Source organism: Phyllobates terribilis, unplaced genomic scaffold (assembly GCF_046119375.1).
Source record: "Phyllobates terribilis strain yellow unplaced genomic scaffold, ASM4611937v1 Scaffold_11__3_contigs__length_659146591, whole genome shotgun sequence".
Lineage (NCBI taxonomy): Eukaryota > Metazoa > Chordata > Amphibia > Anura > Dendrobatidae > Phyllobates > Phyllobates terribilis.
Genome location: NW_027362771.1, coordinates 509,399,788 through 509,422,453, shown reverse-complemented (window position 1 = coordinate 509,422,453; position 22,666 = coordinate 509,399,788). Strand labels below are relative to the sequence as shown.

At 40.8% G+C, this 22,666-nt stretch overlaps 1 protein-coding gene across 3 annotated transcripts in view; it reads left to right on the top strand.

Annotated features, from left to right (window-relative positions):
• ANXA4 (annexin A4) overlaps window positions 1-22,666 on the top strand; it is an 84,167-nt gene that overhangs the window by 55,964 nt on the left and 5,537 nt on the right. For all 3 annotated transcript variants that reach the window (XM_073653609.1, XM_073653611.1, XM_073653610.1), the window contains 4 exons: window positions 5,904-5,960; window positions 15,601-15,694; window positions 17,864-17,959; window positions 19,811-19,869. In XM_073653609.1, the coding sequence (XP_073509710.1) occupies window positions 5,904-5,960; window positions 15,601-15,694; window positions 17,864-17,959; window positions 19,811-19,869 (306 nt within the window). The remainder of the gene's footprint in view (window positions 1-5,903; window positions 5,961-15,600; window positions 15,695-17,863; window positions 17,960-19,810; window positions 19,870-22,666) is intronic.

Below are 22,666 nucleotides of genomic sequence, written 5' to 3'. Positions count from 1 at the left end.
ACATCTCCCCTACACTTTTTTTTTTTTCTGTATGGGACTGAAGGAGCCAAATGCTGCGCTGAGCTAGTGGTCAGACCCCAAGTGATCAGGATGATGACATTCGGTATCCAAAAGATGGGTTCTAACTTAGTACAAACCCTTTAAAAGGAACCTGTCACCATGAAAATGCAGTCCAATCTTCAGGCACCATGGTACAGATGAGATGTGTGAGAAGGACCTGGGCGTCTTGGTTAATAGCAAATTAAATAGGAGTGCCCAGTGTCAGGCAGCAGCTGCGAAGGCAAATAGAGTCATGGCATGCATCAGAAGAGGAATAGGGGCATATGATGAGAACATTGTTCTTCCTCTGTATAAAGCGCTGGTAAGGCCGCACTTAGAATATTGTGCACAGTTCTGGGCTCCGGTGCTCAGGAAAGACATTATTGGAGCTAGAGAGGGTACAAAGGAGGGTGACTAAGGTAATAAAGGGAATGGAGGGACTAGAATACCCAGAGAGGTTGTCAAAATTAGGCCTATTTACATTGGAAAAGAGAAGGCTTAGGGGAGACCTCATAAACATGTATAAATACATCAGGGGGCAGTACAGAGATCTCTCCCATGACCTGTTTATACCAAGGATGGTGACAAAGACGAGGGGGCACACTATGCGTCTGGAGGAAAGGAGGTTCCTGCACCAGCATAGAAGGGGATTCTTTATGGTCAGAGCCGTGAGACTCTGGAACTCTCTGGGAGAGGAAGTGGTGATGTCCAACTCACTTAATGAGTTCAAGAGAGGCCTGGACGCCTTTCTTGAGAACAATAAAATTACATCTTATGCTTAGTTAATTAATCCAGGGATTTAATCTGACTGCCAGATTTGTGTCGGGAAGTGAATTTTTCCTCAATGATGTAAATTGGCCTATACCGCATGGTTTTTTTTTGCCTTCCCCTGGATCAACGCTGCTGAATAGCTGCAGTGCACAAGAATTAGGCTGAACTGGATGGACGCTTGTCTTTTTTCGGCCTTATAAACTATGTAACTATGTTCTGGCCGCAGCTGTTAACCATTTAAATCCTAGCAGACCCAGATCAACTCTGCCAGTGACACCTGGCACAACAGGGGGGCTGTTTGTGTATTTTTTCTTTTGGCGTATAGTACATTTAAATTGCAAAGCAAATTCTGTATAAATTATTCAGTCACACAATATAGAGGAGAAAAAAAAACAAACAATTATGGCTTAGTTTTTATTTATTTTTTTTTACCTGGAACGTAGTCAAATCTCATCAGACCTGTTATCCACAGGTGTACACCACCAATTAAATCATATCAAAAAGGGGGGAAAGGGAAAAAGGTGTGGATATATACGAATTTAAAAACTCATATACTTTATTAGGTTATTAAAATAGATAATGAGTGCAAATTACTCATGCATCCACAGATGCATATAGGGTGACCATACTGTTATAGCCAAAGACGGTACCCACTGATAAATCTGGTTGAATGGTGTGTTGGATTCAAATTTGGAATGCTATAGCCCAGACCCTTAATTCATTGGGCTATAGCTGTATATTGTACATGGAATTCCCCATAGATAGATATTTGCCTTAATATGTCACAGCAAGTAATTGCCGTGGCACAGCTCACAGGTGAGGCATCCAGTTATTGGGCTTGAGCCACTATCAATCCTCACCCCAGCTAAGTATGTTATATGATTAGAATTGTGGATAGGGTGCTTGACGGTACGGCAGCAGCAATGTGAATGTGCTGCTGCGCATATCATATGTCAGCCTAGCTAATCGGCACGGCTGTTCGCCGCCGGTAAAGCATGATCACCTAGCTGCCAAGCTGTCAGGCGGTTACTGATGTAATGTCATGGTGAGGGGTAGTCCGTTGGTCCGGACTACTCCTTACACCTCTGATCCCGCTACCTACACACGCAGTCGGCGTGCTCGACTCGCCCAGCTGATCGCTGTATTTTCTAAAAACATTTTTTAAAAAAACAAAAAACCTCACATTAACACTTTACATGTACGTTATTTCTTTTTTGCAGAAAATATTAAAAAAATTATATATATATATATATATATATATATATATATATATATATATATATATATATATATATATATATATATATATATATATATATATATATATATATATATATATATATATATATATATATATATATATATATATATATATATATATTTTTTTTTTTCTCCATTTATCAAAAAAGATCTTTCCGGGATTTTTTTTTTTTTTTTTATGATCTCTGGCGAAAACTACTAATTATAAAGAAATTAAACATCACATCTGCAAAAAAAAATAAATTAAAATAAAAGTAAATATAAAGCTCCTGTGTCAAACATTTTTTTTTCTGTTTTTTTTTCCTTTCAACACTGCGCCTGGACCTAAATCACACCCCGTAATATCTGAAGAAAAATATTCGAGGAATCTCTGAATTCTCCCCTCTCCTGTACAGATATGCTATAATGGTGCACTATAATACCACTTAATTCATATAATTCCCTAGTGGTGTTCCTTTTTACCATGCGGGTGCACGTACATATAAGATATTGTGTTCATGGGCACTACAGTAACCTTACATAAGTAGATAACATGTATGTCCAATTAATAAAGATGGCTTGCATGTCCTCTCCACAAAATGGGGATTTTTTTTCAGTTTTGGGTCACTCATTAAGTTGAACCCTAAAGAGTTTTATAAATAGAATATCCCTTTTATGTAATGTAAATGAGCCCAGTGTGAAGGGATCAATCAGAGCAGATAATTGGGTCAATTGAACAGATTATTATACGCATTAAGCTAATGTGATAAAAGCATATTTAAAAGCTGATGTGAACTGCTGAAGTCAGTGTCACATGTGCAAAAAGGAGCTTTATCTATAGCGATCAGCTGCGTGAGTGCAGGATTGGAGGTCCTCATCTGATGATGCTAAGCAGATTCTTTTCTAGATTAAAAAAGACTTCAGGTTACCTGCTGCATTTGCAGTCCCCTCATATCCATGTAGATAAATGCCTCACATTTATTTATATTCTATATTAAGCTTTAATAAAAGATTTAACGACGTGTAAACTACAGCTGACAACACGTATAGCAGTGATGGTGAATCTTTTAGAGACCGAGTGCCCAAACTGCAATCCAAAACCCACTTATGTATCGCAAAGTGCCAACATGGCAATTTAACCTGAATACTGATGTTTTCATTTAGAAAAACAACTTGTACATTAGCGCGCGATAGTCTATAGCAAAGAGCTTGTAAGCGCTGCACTCCAAGCCTAAAATATCAGCCATGGATTGCAGAGGAGGTCTGTTCTTGAGAATGGAGAGGATTTTTTAATCCAAAAGTAAAACTGCAAAGTTGTTTTGTTTTTACAGCCTCTTTGCAATTGTAACTCTTTATCATGATGAGCATAACCCTTTAAGCCAGGGATGTCAAACTCCAATACACAGGGGGCCAAAATTAAAAGCTTGGCCAACCTTTAATATTTATAAAAAAAAAAAGAAATAAGGAAAAACTTCAAATTGTAGACTTTTTTTATCAAATAAAACAATTAACTTTAGTAATTATAGTGGAATAATATGTTATGTAAGAGCAATAAAAAGCATATGGCCCAATAGCCTAATTTAAATATGTAATAACAAAGGATAAAAAAAACCTTGTATAAAACAGTGTGATGCAAAAGTGCCCTCAAATACAATGATACCCCCACAGTGAATTACTCTACACATATAGTATGATGACCCTACTGTATCCCCCTCCTTCAAACCCCCCCGACAAATAATGGTGACCCCCACACAGTCCTCCATACAGTGTAATGGGCCCCACAAAGTCCTCCATACAGTATAATGGGCCCCACATTAAAAAAATAACTACTCACCTCTGCCTGTTCCCCCACTGATCTGGTCTCTTCATCCCAGTGCCTTTCTAGCCAAAGAGGAGCTGGTTCAGGACATTGAACAGCCTGAGATTAGAAGGCTCCTTAATTCTCCCACCAATCAGCAGCCTTCAAAAAAAGTCAGATTTATCATGCAGACCCCCAGAGCTTGTATCTGGTGGCGTTGCTTCGGAATTCATGATCCTAAATGCTAAAGGACTCTCAGACTATGTCATTGGCACCCTTCAGGTAGGAAGCAGAAGAAGAAACCAAATACCATCTATACCAAGATATGGAAGATTTTTTTTATTATTATTATGGTGTGGCTTTAATCCTCCAGACCCCTTCATCCGGAAATGGCCCAAATTCTAGATTTTCTACAAAGTGGTCTAGACAGAGACTTAAAGCTTAGTACCCTCAAAGTCCAGGTTTCAGCTCTAAGCTCATTCTTTGATCTGAGCCTGGCAGACAATCATTGGATAATGAGATTCATATCTGTAGCCTTCTACATCCAAGATGGACTTTTTTTAAGGACGATATTCTGATCCCAGAAAAACACTGCCTCCATTCTAACAGATATACTCACTGGACTTGGCATAACTATCCTGGAAAGCGGCTTTCCTGGTAGCAATTACAATGGCTAGGAGAATCTATAAACTTCATGCCCTCTCCATCAGAGATCCCTACCTACAGTTTCTTGAAAATATATTTTTTTGCTTGGATCCATCATTCATATGAAATGGCTCCCCTTTAACTATCTTCAACAATCAGAATCCTGGAGGAAGGATCAGAATCTGTTTGGCACTACTGTCAAATCAAGGGGTGGGGAAAGACGTCTGAGCACAATTGCTAACTGGATTGAGAGGGCAATCTGTGGAGCGTATAGAAAGGAGAATCTATCACCTCTGGAGAAATTAGCAGCTCATTCTAGTAGGGCCGTGTCTGTATCTTGGACTAAGAGCAAGTGCCTCCATCAAGCTCACCTGCAGAGTCTCTACCAGGTCCTAGGTCCATACCTTATCTAAGCATTATAGATTAGACTTAATGTCCAATAAAGACCTGGCTTTTGGAAGAAAAGTTTTCCAAACTGTTGTCCCTCTCTGACATTATTCTTTGGTATTCCTCCTGTGGTGCTGTCCTGGAGGGTGATTGGAGAAAATGGGAAAAAGACTTGATGGTAATTCTTTTTCTAGAACCCTCCATGATGACACGAGTAGTTCCTGCCTTTTTTTTTTTTATTATTTTTTTTAGTGTTTTAATAAATATTTGAAGCATTCATGCCCCTGTCTACGTCCTGTGATTTACAGGCTGCAGGTATAGAAGTAGATACCCACAGCCCATCAGTCACTGCTGAGAAGTTGTGAGACAGCTCCCCTCAGCTGTATTCTAATAGCTATTAGCCAAACGGCATAAAATTTCTTTGTGCTATTTGAGGCGTGAAAATAAGGCCGCATAAATTAATAAAACGCATGACTTAATGGGGCTGTCCACTACATTCACTTAGCTTTGAAGCTAATCTAGAAATATCCACATATTTGACTTATTTTAGCCCACCCACACCTCCGTACTGCTGCCGCTGGCTTCCACTTCCGGTGAGGGCATCTGGGTGACTTTCTTACAGCTCAGACAAAATGTGTCCACTGTAGTGATGACCCTTGCAGGAAGTAGTAGCCAAGGGATTGGTAGTAAAGTTTAGTTATGGGGTCTGGTAGATGCGTGTTTTTATTTATTTTTTAATAATTTACATAGTTTAATAGTAAAATAATTCCTATCCCTGTACAAAAGAATTAAGTGACTTTAATACTAGCTAACTAAAGTAACCCATCTGTGGACAAATCTGTTCCACCCTGTTGGCAGTCGTCGGCACATAGCGCTGCTGAGGAGTTGTATTAAATACTATTTTAACAGTAAGATTGGAATACTCTTCTTCTGCAGAGGTGGACTATAGGTAACATGCAAATGTTCGCTTCTGAAAACTAGTGTAATCTTATAGACCTAATATATTAACGATCTTGTTCTACAGGGCGGCCGAGACCAAAGTGATAATGTTGATGATTCACTTGCCAAGCAGGATGCCAAGGTATGTGTGTGTGTTCTGTGCAATTCACGGTTCTTAATGCAACTCCTCTCGATTAGGTGATCTAAACTTAATTGTCCTGATTATATTGAAAGCATGGTAAGAAGCTAAATGGATTTTCTCATTTTTCATTTCCTCCTCTACTGGCCAAAGTGGCACGATCGGGGTCTCCTTTCATTAGAGTGGGCACTGTGAGTGAATTTTCTTGGGTTTCAGCATCTGGGCCTGTAGTGTTCAGTAAATCACTGGCTTCAGTATGGCTCTTAACATCTACATGAAAACAGATGTTCTTGACTTCTTCATCAATCCAGTATCAAAGCTGAAGCCGATGCAATTGACTTGTGTTTCCCTAGATTTCCTGTGTGTCCTTGGCTGGAATACATTGGTTAAAAGTGACCTAGTTCAACAACTAGTTTCTCCAGTGTTGATCCAAAAGAAGGCAAAACAACCCCTTTTCAGAAGGAAATTTTGCCAGTCAAGGGTAATAAAAGACCGAATGGATGCCGACTGCTCTGCCACCAGAGTATATTCTGGGAGGAATATATTATATATTCAGATTAGCTCTATTGTTCATGGGGTAAATTACACATCACCCAAAATGCAATACAGCAGAATATGCTTTGTACAGATCCTGAGGGTGAAGGGTAATGTAGGCAATGTGATGAGAATTAAAGGGGTTTCATTAACTTGGATAAAAGGGAGTCACACTAGAAAATAATAAAACAAGCATCACTTGCCTGTTAGATTTTATACAGCATCGACGCCACTGCTGTTGTGTGTAGCTTGTCTTGATTTACTGTCCCGCAGCTATGACCTCTGTAGCCAATCACTGATCTGAGTGGTTTCCCCACTGAGGTCAGTGATTGGCTGCAGTGGTTACCTGTAGATGTTTGGAGCACGGTAATGCAGGAGGAGCTTGAGTGACGGTAGATAAGTAGGGAATCCTTGTTTTTATTGTATTCTTCCCCAACTTCCAGTGCCCCTCCCTCACACCCCCCATTGTGGATAGCCCCTTTAAGAAACTGCAGGTAGAATTTCTAACGCATCATTTAATGTGAGCTCAAGATCAGTAAAACAATAATCTTTACTAAGATACTCCACATAAGCAAATTACATCTACATATAGACTGAAATGTGAGTTTAACCTTCTCAAATCTTTCCCCAGCGCTGCTCCTGTCAGAACTGTAAAGTCTAAAATAAACTGCAGGTTTCACATGGATAATTCCGAGCCGTCTGCAGAATGTCTGAGACATGTGAAGGCTTTGTGAAGACAGCGGGATTCAGTCTTTTTTGTTCTGCTTTAAAAAAAAAAAAAAATCCTCCATTTCTGACAAATTTCTTGCTGCTATATTTTCCTTCATTGTTTTTCCGCTGCTTATTCGCCCTGTGCCATCCCCCGTACAGACGCACGCTGAGCTTTCCCCCTCGCAAGGAATTCGGCTCACAGTTCTACATCTTCCTCGGAGACGCTGCCTTCCTTTCAGCTCAGTCCATGCTTTGTACTTGTGCCTCTTTTAACACCTCAGGTGGAATTTTCTGTAGATTATGAATGTCATAGTTGTTTTTTTTTTAACTTAAAATGAATCTTATTTATTTTTTTTCTTTAGGAAGAGATTTACAGTGTTCGGAGGCTGCTGTCGCAGCTGCGTTTTAGCAATATAATGGTGAACAATAACTTCAGCTGGAATAATAATAATGCCCGCTATTAAATATTTAGCAGATATTTTCCTGTAACTTCTGCACTTCCACTGAGGGAATACTTACAAATGTCTGTAACTGGCATCTATGTATACAATGCATCTATTTCCATGTGTGTTGTACATAGCCTTATGGTTCTTAAGCCAGGAAAATTACAGTCTAGTAACTCCTCCTTCTCAATTAATCAATTATTTATTGCTTGGGGAGGGGGTCTGGCTCCTTACACCTCCACTGTCACATCTCCTTCAAGATCTTCTCTTGCGACATCTTCGGTCACCAGGCGCCGCTATATTGATTGATTATGCTGGTGATGGAGGTGACATTGGGACCAGTAGCTCTGTGTGGGGCAAGTTCTGTCCAGCCACTAACATTAGGATGGCTGGGACCTGTAGTGCCTTGCAGTATGGGTATGTCTGATGTCCAGCTGGAGTAATTGGCTCCCTGCTTCAGCCAATTGGAACGCACCACACCTTACTAAAGCTCGCAGCTTATTGCTGGTAGCTGCCACATATAGTTTGTTCTTCCTCTGGTTTGCTGCTGCTGCTCCTCAACTCCTGTATTTTGGTTTTCTATTCTGATCTCAGCCCATTTAGGGACTTTTCTTGCATCTTATCACGTGCTTTTACTGCCCCCCTCCCCCACACCTCAACCCCCACCGGTTCTGACCCAGCAACCTGCCAGCCTGCATCACAGGCCAGCAGCCTACCCCGTAGCCCCAGCCCTGGAGTCCCTGCATAAGTCCAGGTTCCTGTACAGCAGTTAGAGGGTAAAGGTCAGGACAATGTCTGGGATCGGGCCATTTTTAGAGCTGCCAGGAAAACCCAGCAAATAACTAAATGAAGTTGCCTTCACTTACTTCAACATAGCTCCATCTCAAAGCTAAAGTGAACTACAGTACCAGGCGCATCTGTTCAGCCACAGCACTGTACGTGCAGTTGGAAACCATAGAGGGGCCTTTGCTCCTCCATTTAGTTAAAGGGTTTATTCCACTACCTTTTATATTCATAACCAATTCAGATAGGTAATCCGTATCTGATCAGTGGGGGTCTGACACCTGGCACTGCCACTGATCATCTGTTCTCAGTGCTGCCATTAGCCAAATATTCACATTTGCGGAGCTGAACAGAACAGCTCAATCAACTGTTTAGTGGCCGCTGCACCATACTGAATAGTATAGGATCTCCATTACCTGGCAGCGACTACTACGAAGCAGTTGCGGACCTAAAATGCACAGGTCCATCAACTAACATCTGGTCACAGCTGGCACGGAGATCAGATGACCAATTGTGGTGCTGGGTACCACACCTCCATTAATCTGATATTATCTATTCTAAAAGTAGTGGAGCAGCCCTTTAAATGGCAAGGAATTGTACTAACATGGTTCAGATGTCATTTAACGCAGTGTTCCCCAACTCCAGTCCTCAAGGCCCACCAACATGTCATGTTTTCAGGATTTCCTTAGTATTGTACAGGTGATGGAATTATTGCCTGTGCAGGTGATGTAATTATCACCTGTGCGATACTAAGGAAATCCTGAAAACATGACCTGTTTATGGGCCTTGAGGACTGCAGTTGGGAAACAGTGGTTTAACGAACTGGGGACGGACCGTACATGGAATTGACTAAACCATTAAACGTTGAGGCGCATGGTAAGCTTCATTCTGTTAAACTTTTGTTAAAATCAGTTGGTAGGAGAGTGTGGGTGATAGTCCTCGGGGTTGATGTAGAGAACAAGAGGCCAGGGAGCAGTGTCGATAAGATCGAACGGTTTATTCTCTACGCGTTTCGCAGTTGTATTTCCTGATTTACTATTGTGGTTTTTCTGAGGAAGAAGTTAGTTCAACCTAGAAATGCGTAGAGAACAAACCGCTTGATTTGATCACTGCTGCTCCCTGGACTCGCCCACATTCTCCTACCAATTAATTGTTAAAACTGGACAGCCGATCTAAGGGTGCTGCATCAACTGATACATCCCGATTCCTCTATTGTGGGTTAATATAACCCTGACAGGTGAAATTGAGGAACTGCTCACCTAATACCTTATTCCTCACTCTGGATAAGATCCTATTGCGCTTAGTGTCATCCTTTTTCTTTTAGTCAAACTGTATTTTTTCTGTGTTTACTGTTCCTTTAACAACAATTTCTCCATTAGGCTATGTTCACACATTGCGTTTTTTTTTTTCTGCACGGATTTGATGCAGAAATTCTGCAGCATTTTACAGGACTAGCAAAATGAGTTTTCTGAAGCCTCATGCACATGTTGCTTATTTTATGCTTGCAGATTCTAATCTGCAGTATGTCAATTCTTGCAGCATTTTTGCAGCAGATTTCACCTATACCAATGAGTGGAGAAAAATATGCAGTAAAAAGTCAAAAACTCAGCAAAAACTTGTATTTTTTTACGCAACTTTCTTCCTGCAGGATTTCTACAAAACGTACACAACCATAGAGCGGTCGTGTGTTTTTTTGCGGCCATAATATGGCCTCTATAGGTGTGGCATGGTATTGAGAGTTTAAAGAGATTCAGGGACTTTTTATTTTCCCTGTGGGACTAAACACTTACTGGAAGGTAATTGCCAACTGCCTATAAATACACATAATTGGACAATCAGGCTCATTTCAAATATAAAACTCTATTTAGAAAGACAATGAGGATACCCAATATTAACTATATTAATTCTCATCCCTCATTGGAATAAATCAAAGAATGAAAGTTTATGTGCTATCAAAATTTATAAGTTTATTAGATCAAAGAGTTACATTACACGATCAACAGACACCCCTTGTGTAAAATTGCCCCTAAAAAAGACCCATTTAAAAGACTAGGGCAGTGTGGTTCTAGATGAAAATCTAATTTGGGATCATGATTGGTTCATTCAACTATAGTAACAGACATGATACAGAAGTTCAATACACATACTCAAAAAAATATGGTTACATAAATAGTATATATTGTGAATTCATATACATATAGCTTAATAATAAGTCAATCATAACAATAATTCTACTTGTAGTGCATAATATTGAAATTTTAGAAGCCAGCATATGTATCTCATATACAGAAATTAAAGTGTTATGTCTATTATCTCAATGGGTCAGAAGATTATCTGGTTAGCTAGTGTCAAAAGCCACCCAGAGATAAATCAAGAAAGTAGCAGCCAAAGAAACATGCTGTGACCCCCACAGCTTGATGAGAATCTGTTTAGTCAGTATAAACATACAGACCATGTGCCATCTTGTAAGGAACCACACTGCCTCGTACCCCAACACGCGTTTTGCGTTCTGCTTCGTCGGGGGGTACTGAGGCAGTGCTATGCCTGGGTTTTTATCTAGTGAATAGATCCGGGTCACCTGGAGCGACCCATGATCATGGGCGCGTGTATTGCGTCCATCATGCGTCGCACTCCCACGGCCAGCGTCCCGGAAGTCAAACTGTGCATGTCTGCAAGGCCAGAGTTCCAGTTGGACGCCGGGTGGTGGAGGCGAGCCCACGATGACACGGCACACACGCGCACCACATGGGAGATCACATGGCGCCATTTTGGATTAGGGCAAAGTTTCCCCAGTATCCATTTATAACCACATATAATACAATACATGCAGGAAAGTCAGGTGTATGTGTGTGTGTGTGTATATATATATATATATATATATATATATATATATATATATATATATATATATATATATATATATATATATATATATATATATATATATATATATATATATATATATATATATATATATATATATATATATATAATAAATCTCCTATGTCGTTTCAGAGGGTATTATCTTCATTTTATCCGGGTTCATAATCTTAAGGATAAAAAAATCAATAGATTCAAATTTCCATATTCATACATTAGTATAATGAAAACAACAAGCTAATCAATCCCTCATGAATATTTCACATTTATCATTTATTCAAATATTATTATATGCATTATTAAATAATATACGTTTCCCAGGAAAAGCAGTACGGTATATTGGCATGGGAGTAAGTAGAGTAAGTAGTACAGATGCAATCACATCAATGTCACGATCACCGCAGAAATGGGGCCAAGCTCACTAGGTCATTCAAACCCTTAGGTTTGACTGTATCAAGAACGGTAATCCATTTTGCTTCCGTTTTATATCGTAGATTTTTAGCTTCTTCTCCTCTCGCACCTAAATGGATTTGATCGATCGCTCGAAATCGTAAAAGGCGCCAGTTAGTTATGGCACTCACGAAAATGTTTTAGGGACATTTTTTAGTTTGGCTATTTGTTCTGGATCAGAAATTTTAGCCGCATTCTTGATGTCCCGTATGTGTTCTAGGGTTCTAACACAAAATTCTCTGGATGTTAGTCCCACATAAATTAATTTTCAGGGACAAATTGCCAAATAGATTACATCAGTTGAGCGACAAGTTATCCGATGAAGAATTTTAAAAGTACGAGTATTGGAGGAATCATGAAAACCGAAAGCTCCACAGGAGCCACAGGGGTAACAGCCCCATTTCGGACTACAGGAGCCAAAAAAATGACCCTTCTATTGAAGGTGGTATATAGTGACTTCTTACCAGTACATCATTTAAATTTTGAGATCTTTTTGGGGTTATCAAAGGTTTTGAGGATATGATATTTTTAAGGATGGGATCCGACATAAGCACCGGCCAGTATCTTGTAAATATTGCAGACATTTCCCTTCAATGTGCATGATATGGAGTTATCAATCTCACCTGATCATCTTTTTTCTTTTGTTTATTTCTCAGAAGTTGATCCCTTGAGGTTGCCGCTGCTCTAGTATAGCCCTGTTGGATAACATCATTGTTATAATTACGGGCTTTAAAGCGTTTTTGCAATTCATTAGCTTTATTTACGAATAGAGCATTTGAGGAACATATTCTCTGAGCCCGGAGGAATTGTCCCGTAGGGATCGATTTAATTACTTGAGGGGGATGAGAGGATTTTGCACTAAGCAGTGAATTTACTGCCTCTTTTTCTATATACAGTACAGACCAAAAGTTTGGACACACCTTCTCATTTAAAGATTTTTCTGTATTTTCATGACTATGAAAATTGTACATTCACACTGAAGGCATCAAAACTATGAATTAACACATGTGGAATTATATACTTAGCAAAAAAAGTGTGAAACAACTGAAAATATGTCTTATATTCTAAGTTCTTCAAAGTAGCCACCTTTTGCTTTGATGACTGCTTTGCACACTCTTGGCATTCTCTTGATGAGCTTCAAGAGGTAGTCACCGGAAATGGTTTTCACTTCACAGGTGTGCCCTGTCAGGTTTAATAAGTGGGATTTCTTGCCTTATAAATGGGGTTGAGACCATTAGTTGTGTTGTGCAGAAGTCAGGTGGATACACAGCTGATAGTCCTACTGAATAGACTGTTAGAATTTGTATTATGGCAAGAAAAAAGCAGCTAAGCAAAGAAAAACAAATGGCCATCATTACTTTAAGAAATGAAGGTCAGTCAGTCTGAAAAATTGAGCAAACTTTGAAAGTGTCCCCAAATGCAGTTGCAAAAACCATCAAGCGCTACAAAGAAACTGGCTCACATGAGGACCGCCCCAGGAAAGGAAGCCCAAGAGTCACCTCTGCTTCTGAGGATAAGTTTATCCGAGTCACCAGCCTCAGAAATCACAGGTTAACAGCAGCTCAGATTAGAGACCAGGTCAATGCCACACAGAGTTCTAGCAGCAGACACATCTCTTCAACAACTGTTAAGAGGAGACTTTGTGCAGCAGGCCTTCATGATAAAATAGCTGCTAGGAAACCACTGCTTAGGACAGGCAACAAGGAGAAGCGACTTGTTTGGGCTAAAGAACACAAGGAATGGACATTAGACCAGTGGAAATCTGTGCTTTGGTCTGATGAGTCCAAATTTGAGATCTTTGGTTCCAACCACCGTGTCTTTGTGTGACGCAGAAAAGGTGAACGGATGGACTCTACATGCCTGGTTCCCACCGTGAAGCATGGAGGAGGAGGTGTGATGGTGTGGGGGTGCTTTGCTGGTGACACTGTTGGGGATTTATTCAAAATTGAAGGCTTACTGAGTCAGCATGGCTACTACAGAATCTTGCAGCGGCATGCTATTCCATCCGGTTTGCGTTTAGTTGGACCATCACTTATTTTTCAACAGGACAATGACCCCAAACACACCTCCAGGCTGTGTAAGGGCTATTTGACCAAGAAGGAGAGTGATGGGGTGCTACGCCAGATGACCTGGCCTCCATAGTCACCAGACCAGAACCCAATCGAGATGGTTTGGGGTGAGCTGGACCGCAGAGTGAAGGCAAAAGGGCCAACAAGTGCTAAGCATCTCTGGGAACTCCTTCAAGATTGTTGGAAGACCATTTCCGGTGACTACCTCTTGAAGCTCATCAAGAGAGTGCCAAGAGTGTGCAAAGCAGTCATCAAAGCAAAAGGTGGCTACTTTGTAGAACCTAGAATATAAGACATATTTTCAGTTGTCTCACAGTTTTTTTGTTAAGTATATAATTCCACTTGTGTTAATTCATAGTTTTGATGCCTTCAGTGTGAATGTACAATTTTCATAGTCATGAAAATACAGAAAAATCCTTAAATGAGAATGTGTCCAAACTTTTGGTCTGTACTGTATGTCAGTTGAAATTTGAGCATCCATCTCCTTCTTAATTCGTAAATCAATAAATTTGATGTCCGTAGGGCTCAAAGAATGTCAGTCGTATGTTTCGTGCGTTTCTATTCAATTCATCAAAGAAACTCTCCAGCTGGTGCGCCCCAACCTGCCAGATCAGAAACAAATCATCAATGAAGCGGACCCACATGTAGACCACTCCATCGTCTTTGTCCGGGTAGTTTATACCATGTTCCCAGTAACCCAGGAAGAGGCACGCATATGAGGGCGCACAAGACGCCCCCATAGCCATGCCCCTCTCCTGGAGATATATTCTGTCCTTAAACAGGAAAAAATTGTGTAAGGATATATCGCAGCAGCTGGAGAAGTAATTCAATCAACTGATGATCCATATTGATCAGACCCAGGAAAAATTTAATTGCCAAATGCCTGCCTGTTCTGCCCTGCGATCATCTCTCTGGACTCAAAGCTGTCATAGACCGCTCCTGCCGCAGGTTCTCCTGCTTCCTGTGAGGTCATGTCGCTAGAGCAGTCCCTTCTCTTCCGCTCTGTCAACATGACAATCTCACTGCTGTTATGTTGATTGACAGCCGGCTCCCTGCTGTTAGGCTGAGCTGGAGGTCAATCAATGATGTAAGCAGTGATGCCCCATGGACAGAGCAGAGCGGAAGAGAAGGGACTGCTCTGTCGATGTGGCATCACAGGAAGCGGGAGAATTGGCTGCAGGAGCGGTCTGTGATTTTAAGGAATCAGGAAAGATCGTTGTAGGGAAGCACAAGCCGGTAGTTAAGTACTTGCCTATGAGAAGTCCCGTAGTCCATCTAAAAAAAAAGTTTTGGATTACCCCTTTTAAGGATCTTGCAGACTAGAAAACTGAGGGTGACTAGATTTTTTTTTTTTTTTTTTTTTTCTGTCTAGGTTTAATGTTAGTTTACAGATTTTAAATAACTATTTCTTAGACATTGTATGATAGAAAGTAACTGAACTTTTTAATGTTCTTCACATGTTCAACCTTTTTGCTTGCTGTTAATGAATGGAAATGTACAGTAAAGACCTTTTTAATTTTCACAACTTGGAAATTCTGTCTTCACTTTTCCAGAGTTTTTTCTCCAGCAGTACACAGATAAGATGCCTCACTATTAGGACCCCCAGAGAAGATGTCCTTTATAGCTGCTCTTCCCTTTTGGGATTCTGACTGAATTCCCTTCTGAATAGGGAAAAAAAATCTGGTTCTGTTAGCGCCACACCGATTCTTCTCTTTACACAGCACCCTAGTTTAAGTGGTACATTGACCTTGAACTTTGCTCAACTTGTTCCAGGACTTGTACGAAGCTGGTGAGAAGAAATGGGGAACAGACGAAGTCAAATTTTTGACCATTCTCTGCGCAAGGAACAGGAAACATTTACTTAAAGGTAAAATATGTACACCTCTTATAACATGGCTTTGTTCTGAATTTCATTTTCTATCCTGGAACATTCAGATGTGTTAATAGGTCATTCTCATGAATACAAATAAACCATATTAACCCCAAAATGCCACTGACCAATTTTGTTTTCGTGCCCCCCCACTCCCTGTCAACTTGGCCATACGAGGGCTTGTTTTTTGCTGACCAAGTTGTAGTTTTGGTCCAGGGCCGGCTCCAGGTTTTTCTGGGCCCCGGACGAAAAACTCTCGGTGGGCCCCTTTAACACATACACGATTCATGATTCACAGATACCGCAGAGAAATATATCTATATATAGTACAATGCCGAAGATTTCACTTCTTCCATTACATGAGTGATATCTATTATAAATTCCACAGTAGCTCAGAAACCGGCGAATTCTCGCAGCGCACAGTGCAGACAGGACAGTATAGTCCTCCATACAGTCTTATGGACCCCATATAATGCTCCATGCGGAGTACTGGCCCCCAATGCAATGCTCCATGCGGAGTACTGGCCCCCAATGCAATGCTCCATGCGGAGTACTGGCCCCCAATGCAATGCTCCATGCGGAGTACTGGCCCCCAATGCAATGCTCCATACATAAAAAAAAAAAATCAAATACTCACCTCACTTTTCACCTGCTGCCGCTGTTCAGGTCCAGACTCCAAAGTCGCTGGCCTCTTCCCGCTCTGCGCTGCCTGTGATGGCTCAGGGGAGGGTGTGGTGGAAAGGCGTCACCGCACCCTCTCACCTGAGACGTCACAGGGAGCGTGCAGCACGAAGACAGCGGATCTGCAGAGGCATGCCGGGGCCCTGTGCAAGCGGGGGAGAAGGGCGGGCGCTGGCACCGCTCTCCTCCGCCCATAGCCCGACGGGGTGCCCGACCGCGAGTGGATTCCCCCCCGGCCTGCTCAGGGACCCTAAGTGCGGTAACATGGTGAGGAAAAAAACTAAAAACAAAGTCCAATTCCGCCATTTTTTTTCTTGGGGTTGGTTTTTAAAGAGTTAACAATATGATGTCAGCAATACCAAATGTGTATATTTATTTTGTTTATTTTAAGTCGTGGGGAAAAAGTGTTTGTTTACCATTATGAGACCCATATATATATATTTTTTTCTGGACATGGTAATATCAAATATTTAAATAATTTTTTACATTATTTTTAGATGAGCCAAAAAAAAGGGTAGTTCAAAATTGTATTAAAAAAACAATAACCATTTCAGCATGTCCTCATCTGCTATGCACCACACAATAATGACTCTGGGTTTGGGTCAATGATGCCATAAACAGATGTGGCACTACAATGGCGCATCTTCAAGGGATCCTGTCAGGCTGAATAACACTCTTAATCTGCAGTCTAATGATGCTATGAAGCTACTTAAACACAGTACTGACTGAGCGGCATCTGGGAGAAAATTAACTTTATTCCTCCTGGGAGCTGCCAGCTTTCAGTCATACAGGTGTGCTGGCGCAGCTACAGACATTTATTCCTCCTGGGAGCTGCCAGCTTTCAGTCATACAGGTGTGCCGGCGCAGCTACAGACATTTATTCCTCCTGGGAGCTGCCAGCTTTCAGTCATACAGGTGTGCCGGCGCAGCTACAGACATTTATTCCTCCTGGGAGCTGCCAGCTTTCAGTCATACAGGTGTGCTGGCACAGCTACAGACATTTATTCCTCCTGGGAGCTGCCAGCTTTCAGTCATACAGGTGTGCTGGTGCAGCTACAGACATTTATTCCTCCTGGGAGCTGCCAGCTTTCAGTCATACAGGTGTGCCGGCGCAGCTACAGACATTTATTCCTCCTGGGAGCTGCCAGCTTTCAGTCATACAGGTGTGCTGGCGCAGCTACAGACATTTATTCCTCCTGGGAGCTGCCAGCTTTCAGTCATACAGGTGTGCTGGCACAGCTACAGACATTGCTCACTATACTGTCTGTACTGTACTGGCCTTTAGCATAAATACGGCATGCTCCGAGTGCTAGGAACTGGCCCGATGGCAATAATCTACTCCTGAGTCTATGTAGGAGATTTAGAGCTTTGCTGAATTCTCAGCACAATCATTGTACCAAGTCAAAGATAAACGCAACTATTAAATGGATTTTCTAGCTTGTGCACACAGCTTTAACTTAACTCTTTGCTCTGTGCCGTCTCCAGTGTTTGATGAATACAAGAAGATTTCAAAGAAGGATATTGAGGCCAGTATCAAGTCTGAGATGTCTGGTGACTTTGAAGACGCTCTCTTGGCTATCGGTACAGTGTTGATCATACTGTTAAGTTTTTCTTCTGTGCAAGACATAGAAAGATATGCTATAAACCTTGAATATTTAGTCATTGTAAGGTAACATTCTCATTACTAGTTATGTCAAATAGACCTGCTGAAACTTGTAGTTGTCTGAGAAAGGCGGCCAGATACATGCCGAATGCTGCTGCCCTTCCTATAGGCTTGTGTTGTGGTTGTGCTTGAGCAGATCTCTGTATAACTCTACAGTGGTGAGATACTGTATCAATCTGTGTGTGGAAAAACAGAAGGCTTCAGGTCCCATAGTGTAGAGAATTTAAGGTGGCATATTACTTTTTGTGTCACACATTCCCCATCTCTCACTGCAAAAATTATTTATTCTTACAAAAAAAAAACCTAGATTAACACGCTGTTTAAAGAGAATCTGTCAGTAGGTTTTAGCTAAAGAATCTGAGAGCTGAATGATGTTGGAGCAGAGATCCTGATTCCAGCAATGTATCACTTACTGGACTGCTTGGTGCAGGTTTGATAAAATGCCTGTATTCTAGGTTGTAGATCTAAGTGCAGCAATGAATTCTGAGCTGTTTATAACCCTACCCTCACCACTGATTGGCAGATTGCTGACAATGTACAGTGAAAGCTGCCAGTCAGTGGACAGGGCGGGTTTACACAGGTTAGCCTGACTGGCCTGCACGTGAGACCTAGTCCTGCCCTGATAATATCCTGCTGATAAAACACGAATTGTGTTGAAACTACAGCAAGCGACACTTGCTTTGAATCAGGTTTTCTGCCCTTACATTACCCTATGCTCCGATTTAAATAGCAAAAACCTGCTGATACTACTCTTTACTGGATTTTTTTTTTTTTTTAAGAGTTATGGCCTTTTTAATATGGCACCACCAGGTGGTCAAATTCTACAGGAGCTGAAAAGGTCACACCTGCTCAAATACTCTCCTACAGTCAAGTGTCTGCATCATAACCCTTTGTTCACTGCAGAGCAGCCAAGAGAATTGGCTTTCTACCCCATTTCCCATTTGTATTAGCTGCTCTGCAGTGACCAAAGGGCTTACTATGCAGACGCTTGGCTGGAGGCAGTGACTGAGCATGTGTGACCAGTATTGTTCAGCTCCTTAGACGGACCTGCATATTGCTGTACACTTTGACCACCAGGTGGTGCCATATTGGAGTGGAAGTTATAACTTTTACTCAATTTTCTTCTTTTTTTTTCATACTAATGATTTATACAGAGAATGTGATATGTAATGGTGAGCCGACCGCTCGAAGACCAAATCAACAAATCCGTTTATATACAGGAAAACTTGAAAAAAAAAAATCATGTATTTTTGTTTTTTAAAGATGATTTTTTTTTGTGTGTTCTATGCACAATGACATCACTATGTGCCAAACCTTTCCAGTGACTAGTGTTCATAATCTATGCTCGGACTTCACTGTGCTTTGTATTCTTGTCTTGTGATGTCACTTTGCATCATCCATTTATAATGATGTACACAGTTACAGTGATACTGCACAGTGTAGTTCTACTATTCCTGTACTGTTAGTTTGCTTTGGTCAGAACACCATACTGTGACATCACTGTGCATACTACTCCCATACTGGGCACTACAATTTTTAACAAACCTTTTCTTAATGGCTTCATGTTGATCATTACTTCTGTACTGTGATGTCACTGTGTGCATTGTTCCATTCTGCCCCTGTAAAATAACATTATCCTATTAATCATCCATATTTCCTGGTGTATTAAGCCCACAGAAGAGACTTTTTGTATGGCGGCTATGTATGAATAACCAGGCATAGGAATTGTATTTCTAATCTATGCCATTTTTTTTCTGTTCATTTTGCAGTAAAGTGTATCAAAAATAAACCCACTTACTTTGCTGAGAGATTATATAAATCCATGAAGGTGAGTTGTTCTCTGCTAAATGAAAGGTTTTATTGCATCTAACAAATCTATACATGAGATCAATAATAATTCCTCTAGGGATTGTAACGTGTGAAATCCTCACCTTTATATACTAGGCAGAGACATAAATAATTGTAAGCTGTGACTGCTGCGCGTTGCAGAGGATACAAGTTCTTCTGGCAAGTCTTTTTCTCAGTATTATCAGAAGACTAAATTCTGGGAATTTTGCAGTTATGTAAAACAAGAGTTTATCAATTACATGATCATAAGTGTTGGACGTTGTGAAGCCAGTGAGTGGAACATCTAGGGTTCGCTCACACTTGCTTATAAGTTTTTTCTCATTTGTATGTAATCTGATTTTTTTTTTTTTACTCAGCAGCTATTAATCATTTATAGGACCATTTCCAGTTTCCCATGCTAGAGTTGCAATGTGTCCGCAAAAATCGCATGCCATACTGATGGTCTGTATGGCAGGTGATTTTGATTGTACTCTTTCAATTTATACACAAGTGTAAGCGAGCCCTCAAAGCAATCCTACACCCTGTCACTGAAAATGACTACACCTTTCTCATAAATGGTCACCCTGTCCTCCGTTTGCCTCTCGCTGCCTCCTCCGCTCAGATCGGAGTTGCGTTTCTCCTTCCAAGTTGTCCACTGAAGTGGCATGAAGAACTCCGTGGTGAATCTGAACCATGCCTCTATTGCTTTTCCTATCCCACTGCACAGTAAAAATCATAAAGGGAGTGGTGTAAACTTAAAACGGTGCTCCCCATGACTCTGCAGTGGACATCTTGGAACCAGGAGAAATGGAACGCCAATATAAGCGGAGGAGGCAAACTGAGGGCATCAGGAATAGTCTGTACATGAGAAATTTTATAGTCCCCCTATCTTTCATGGGATGCAGGGTCTCTTTAAGGACCAGGACAATTTTCCTAATTTGTTCAAATTCAAACATTATGTAGTTGTGGTACAGCATGCACAAGGTAAGCTGAAGGCTCCTTGTACAAAACTAAAAGTATCCATAGACCCTCATTGACCTAACATAGCAAGTGGGCTCCTTTTGGCATGTTGGAAACATATTTCAGCTGAGGTATGCATCATTACACACAGTTCCAGTTCTCAATTCATAGTTCTGTCAGCTCTCACTCATCCCACACTGACTGTCGTGAGATGAAATCTGGAAGTGTTTGTAATAACTCAGCACTGCAGTATCTCTACACAGTAGCTGCAGAGATCAGTGAGGAGAGGAGGAAATGTTCTTTTCTCCTCTGCATGACACTGGCTGTTAATGATTGGTCAACCTCATACAGTACATGCCCCCAGAGACAAATCTCTGCTAACATCCAGTTGAACTGAGATAAATTATGACTTCAATTTATTAGCTAATATATCCACAATAGAGGGGAGAAATTTAAAAAAAAAAAAAAAAATTCAGCTCTGCACCCACGAGTCCATAGTGTGGACAGTTTATCATGCTACAACTGGTGAAAGATCCTCTGTAAGGCATGTATATCTAATAGTGTAGGATCTTTCACTAGCCAGAGTAGACAACCCTTTTGGATATGCTGTAAGGCAGAATAACATGCTAGCAACTTATCTTTTTAAGGGGCTTATCATTTATTACCATTCTCCACTCAAAACCAAAAAAGTACCCTTTTAACTATTACATACAGTTGCAAGCAAAATTATTCAACTTCCCCATTTGCAAATTTAGGTTTTAGAAAAATGTACACACTTTCTGCTGTTTGCAATAATCCAATCAAACAAAGACCATGTAAATAGCTCAACACAAGGAATATAACAAATGTGGTTTGTACACACAGCCCCAATTCATTAACACTTGCGTTGTACACGCCAGTCTCGATGAAGGAGCATGGTGGAATAAAAGGTGCCTAAGCCTTGCTACAAATCTTATTCCATTCAGGGACTGGAGTAACCTCTTTGGCATAAGGTATGCCACAACTGATTATGAATTAGATAGGCGGGTGTTGGGACACCTCCGTCCCATCCTAGCTCCACCCATGATGGCAAAGCTAGTCAAAACTGGTGTGAAAACGAAAAAGTTACAAAATTTTGGCTCACCATGGGGTTCTGCAAGAATTATGCCAGAATTCGGACGTAAATCACTTAAAAAAAAAAAAAAAAAAAAAAATGCAAAAACATTGTAATGAATATGGGCCAAAATGAAGTTTTTACTGACTACTGTAATCTCAGTACTACACTGTGTGCCGAATTGTTAGGCAAATGAGTATTTTGATCACATGATACTAATTATACATGTTGTCCTACTCCAAGCTGCATAGGCTTGAGAGCTAACTACCAATTAAGTAAATCTGGTGATGTGCATCTCTGTAATGAGGAGGGGTGTTGACTAATGACATCAACACCCTATATAAGGTGTGCTTAATTATTAGGCAACTTCCTTTCCTTTGGCAAAATGGGTCAGAAGAGAGATTTGATGGGCACTGAAAAGTCCAAAATTGTGAGATGTCTTGCAGAGGGATGCAGCAGTCTTGAAATTTCCAAACTTTTGTAGCGTGATCACCGAACAATCAAGCGTTTCATGGAAAATAGCTAACAAGGTCGCAAGAAGCGTGTTGGCCAAAAAAGGCACAAAATAACAGCCCATGAATTGAGGAAAATCAAGCGTGAAGCTGCCAAGATGCCATTCGCCACCAGTATTACCATATTTCAGAGCTGCAACGTTACTGGAGTATCAAAAAGCACAAGGTGTGCGATACTCGGGGACATGGCCAAGGTAAGGAAGGCTGAAAAACGATCACCTTTGAACAAGAAA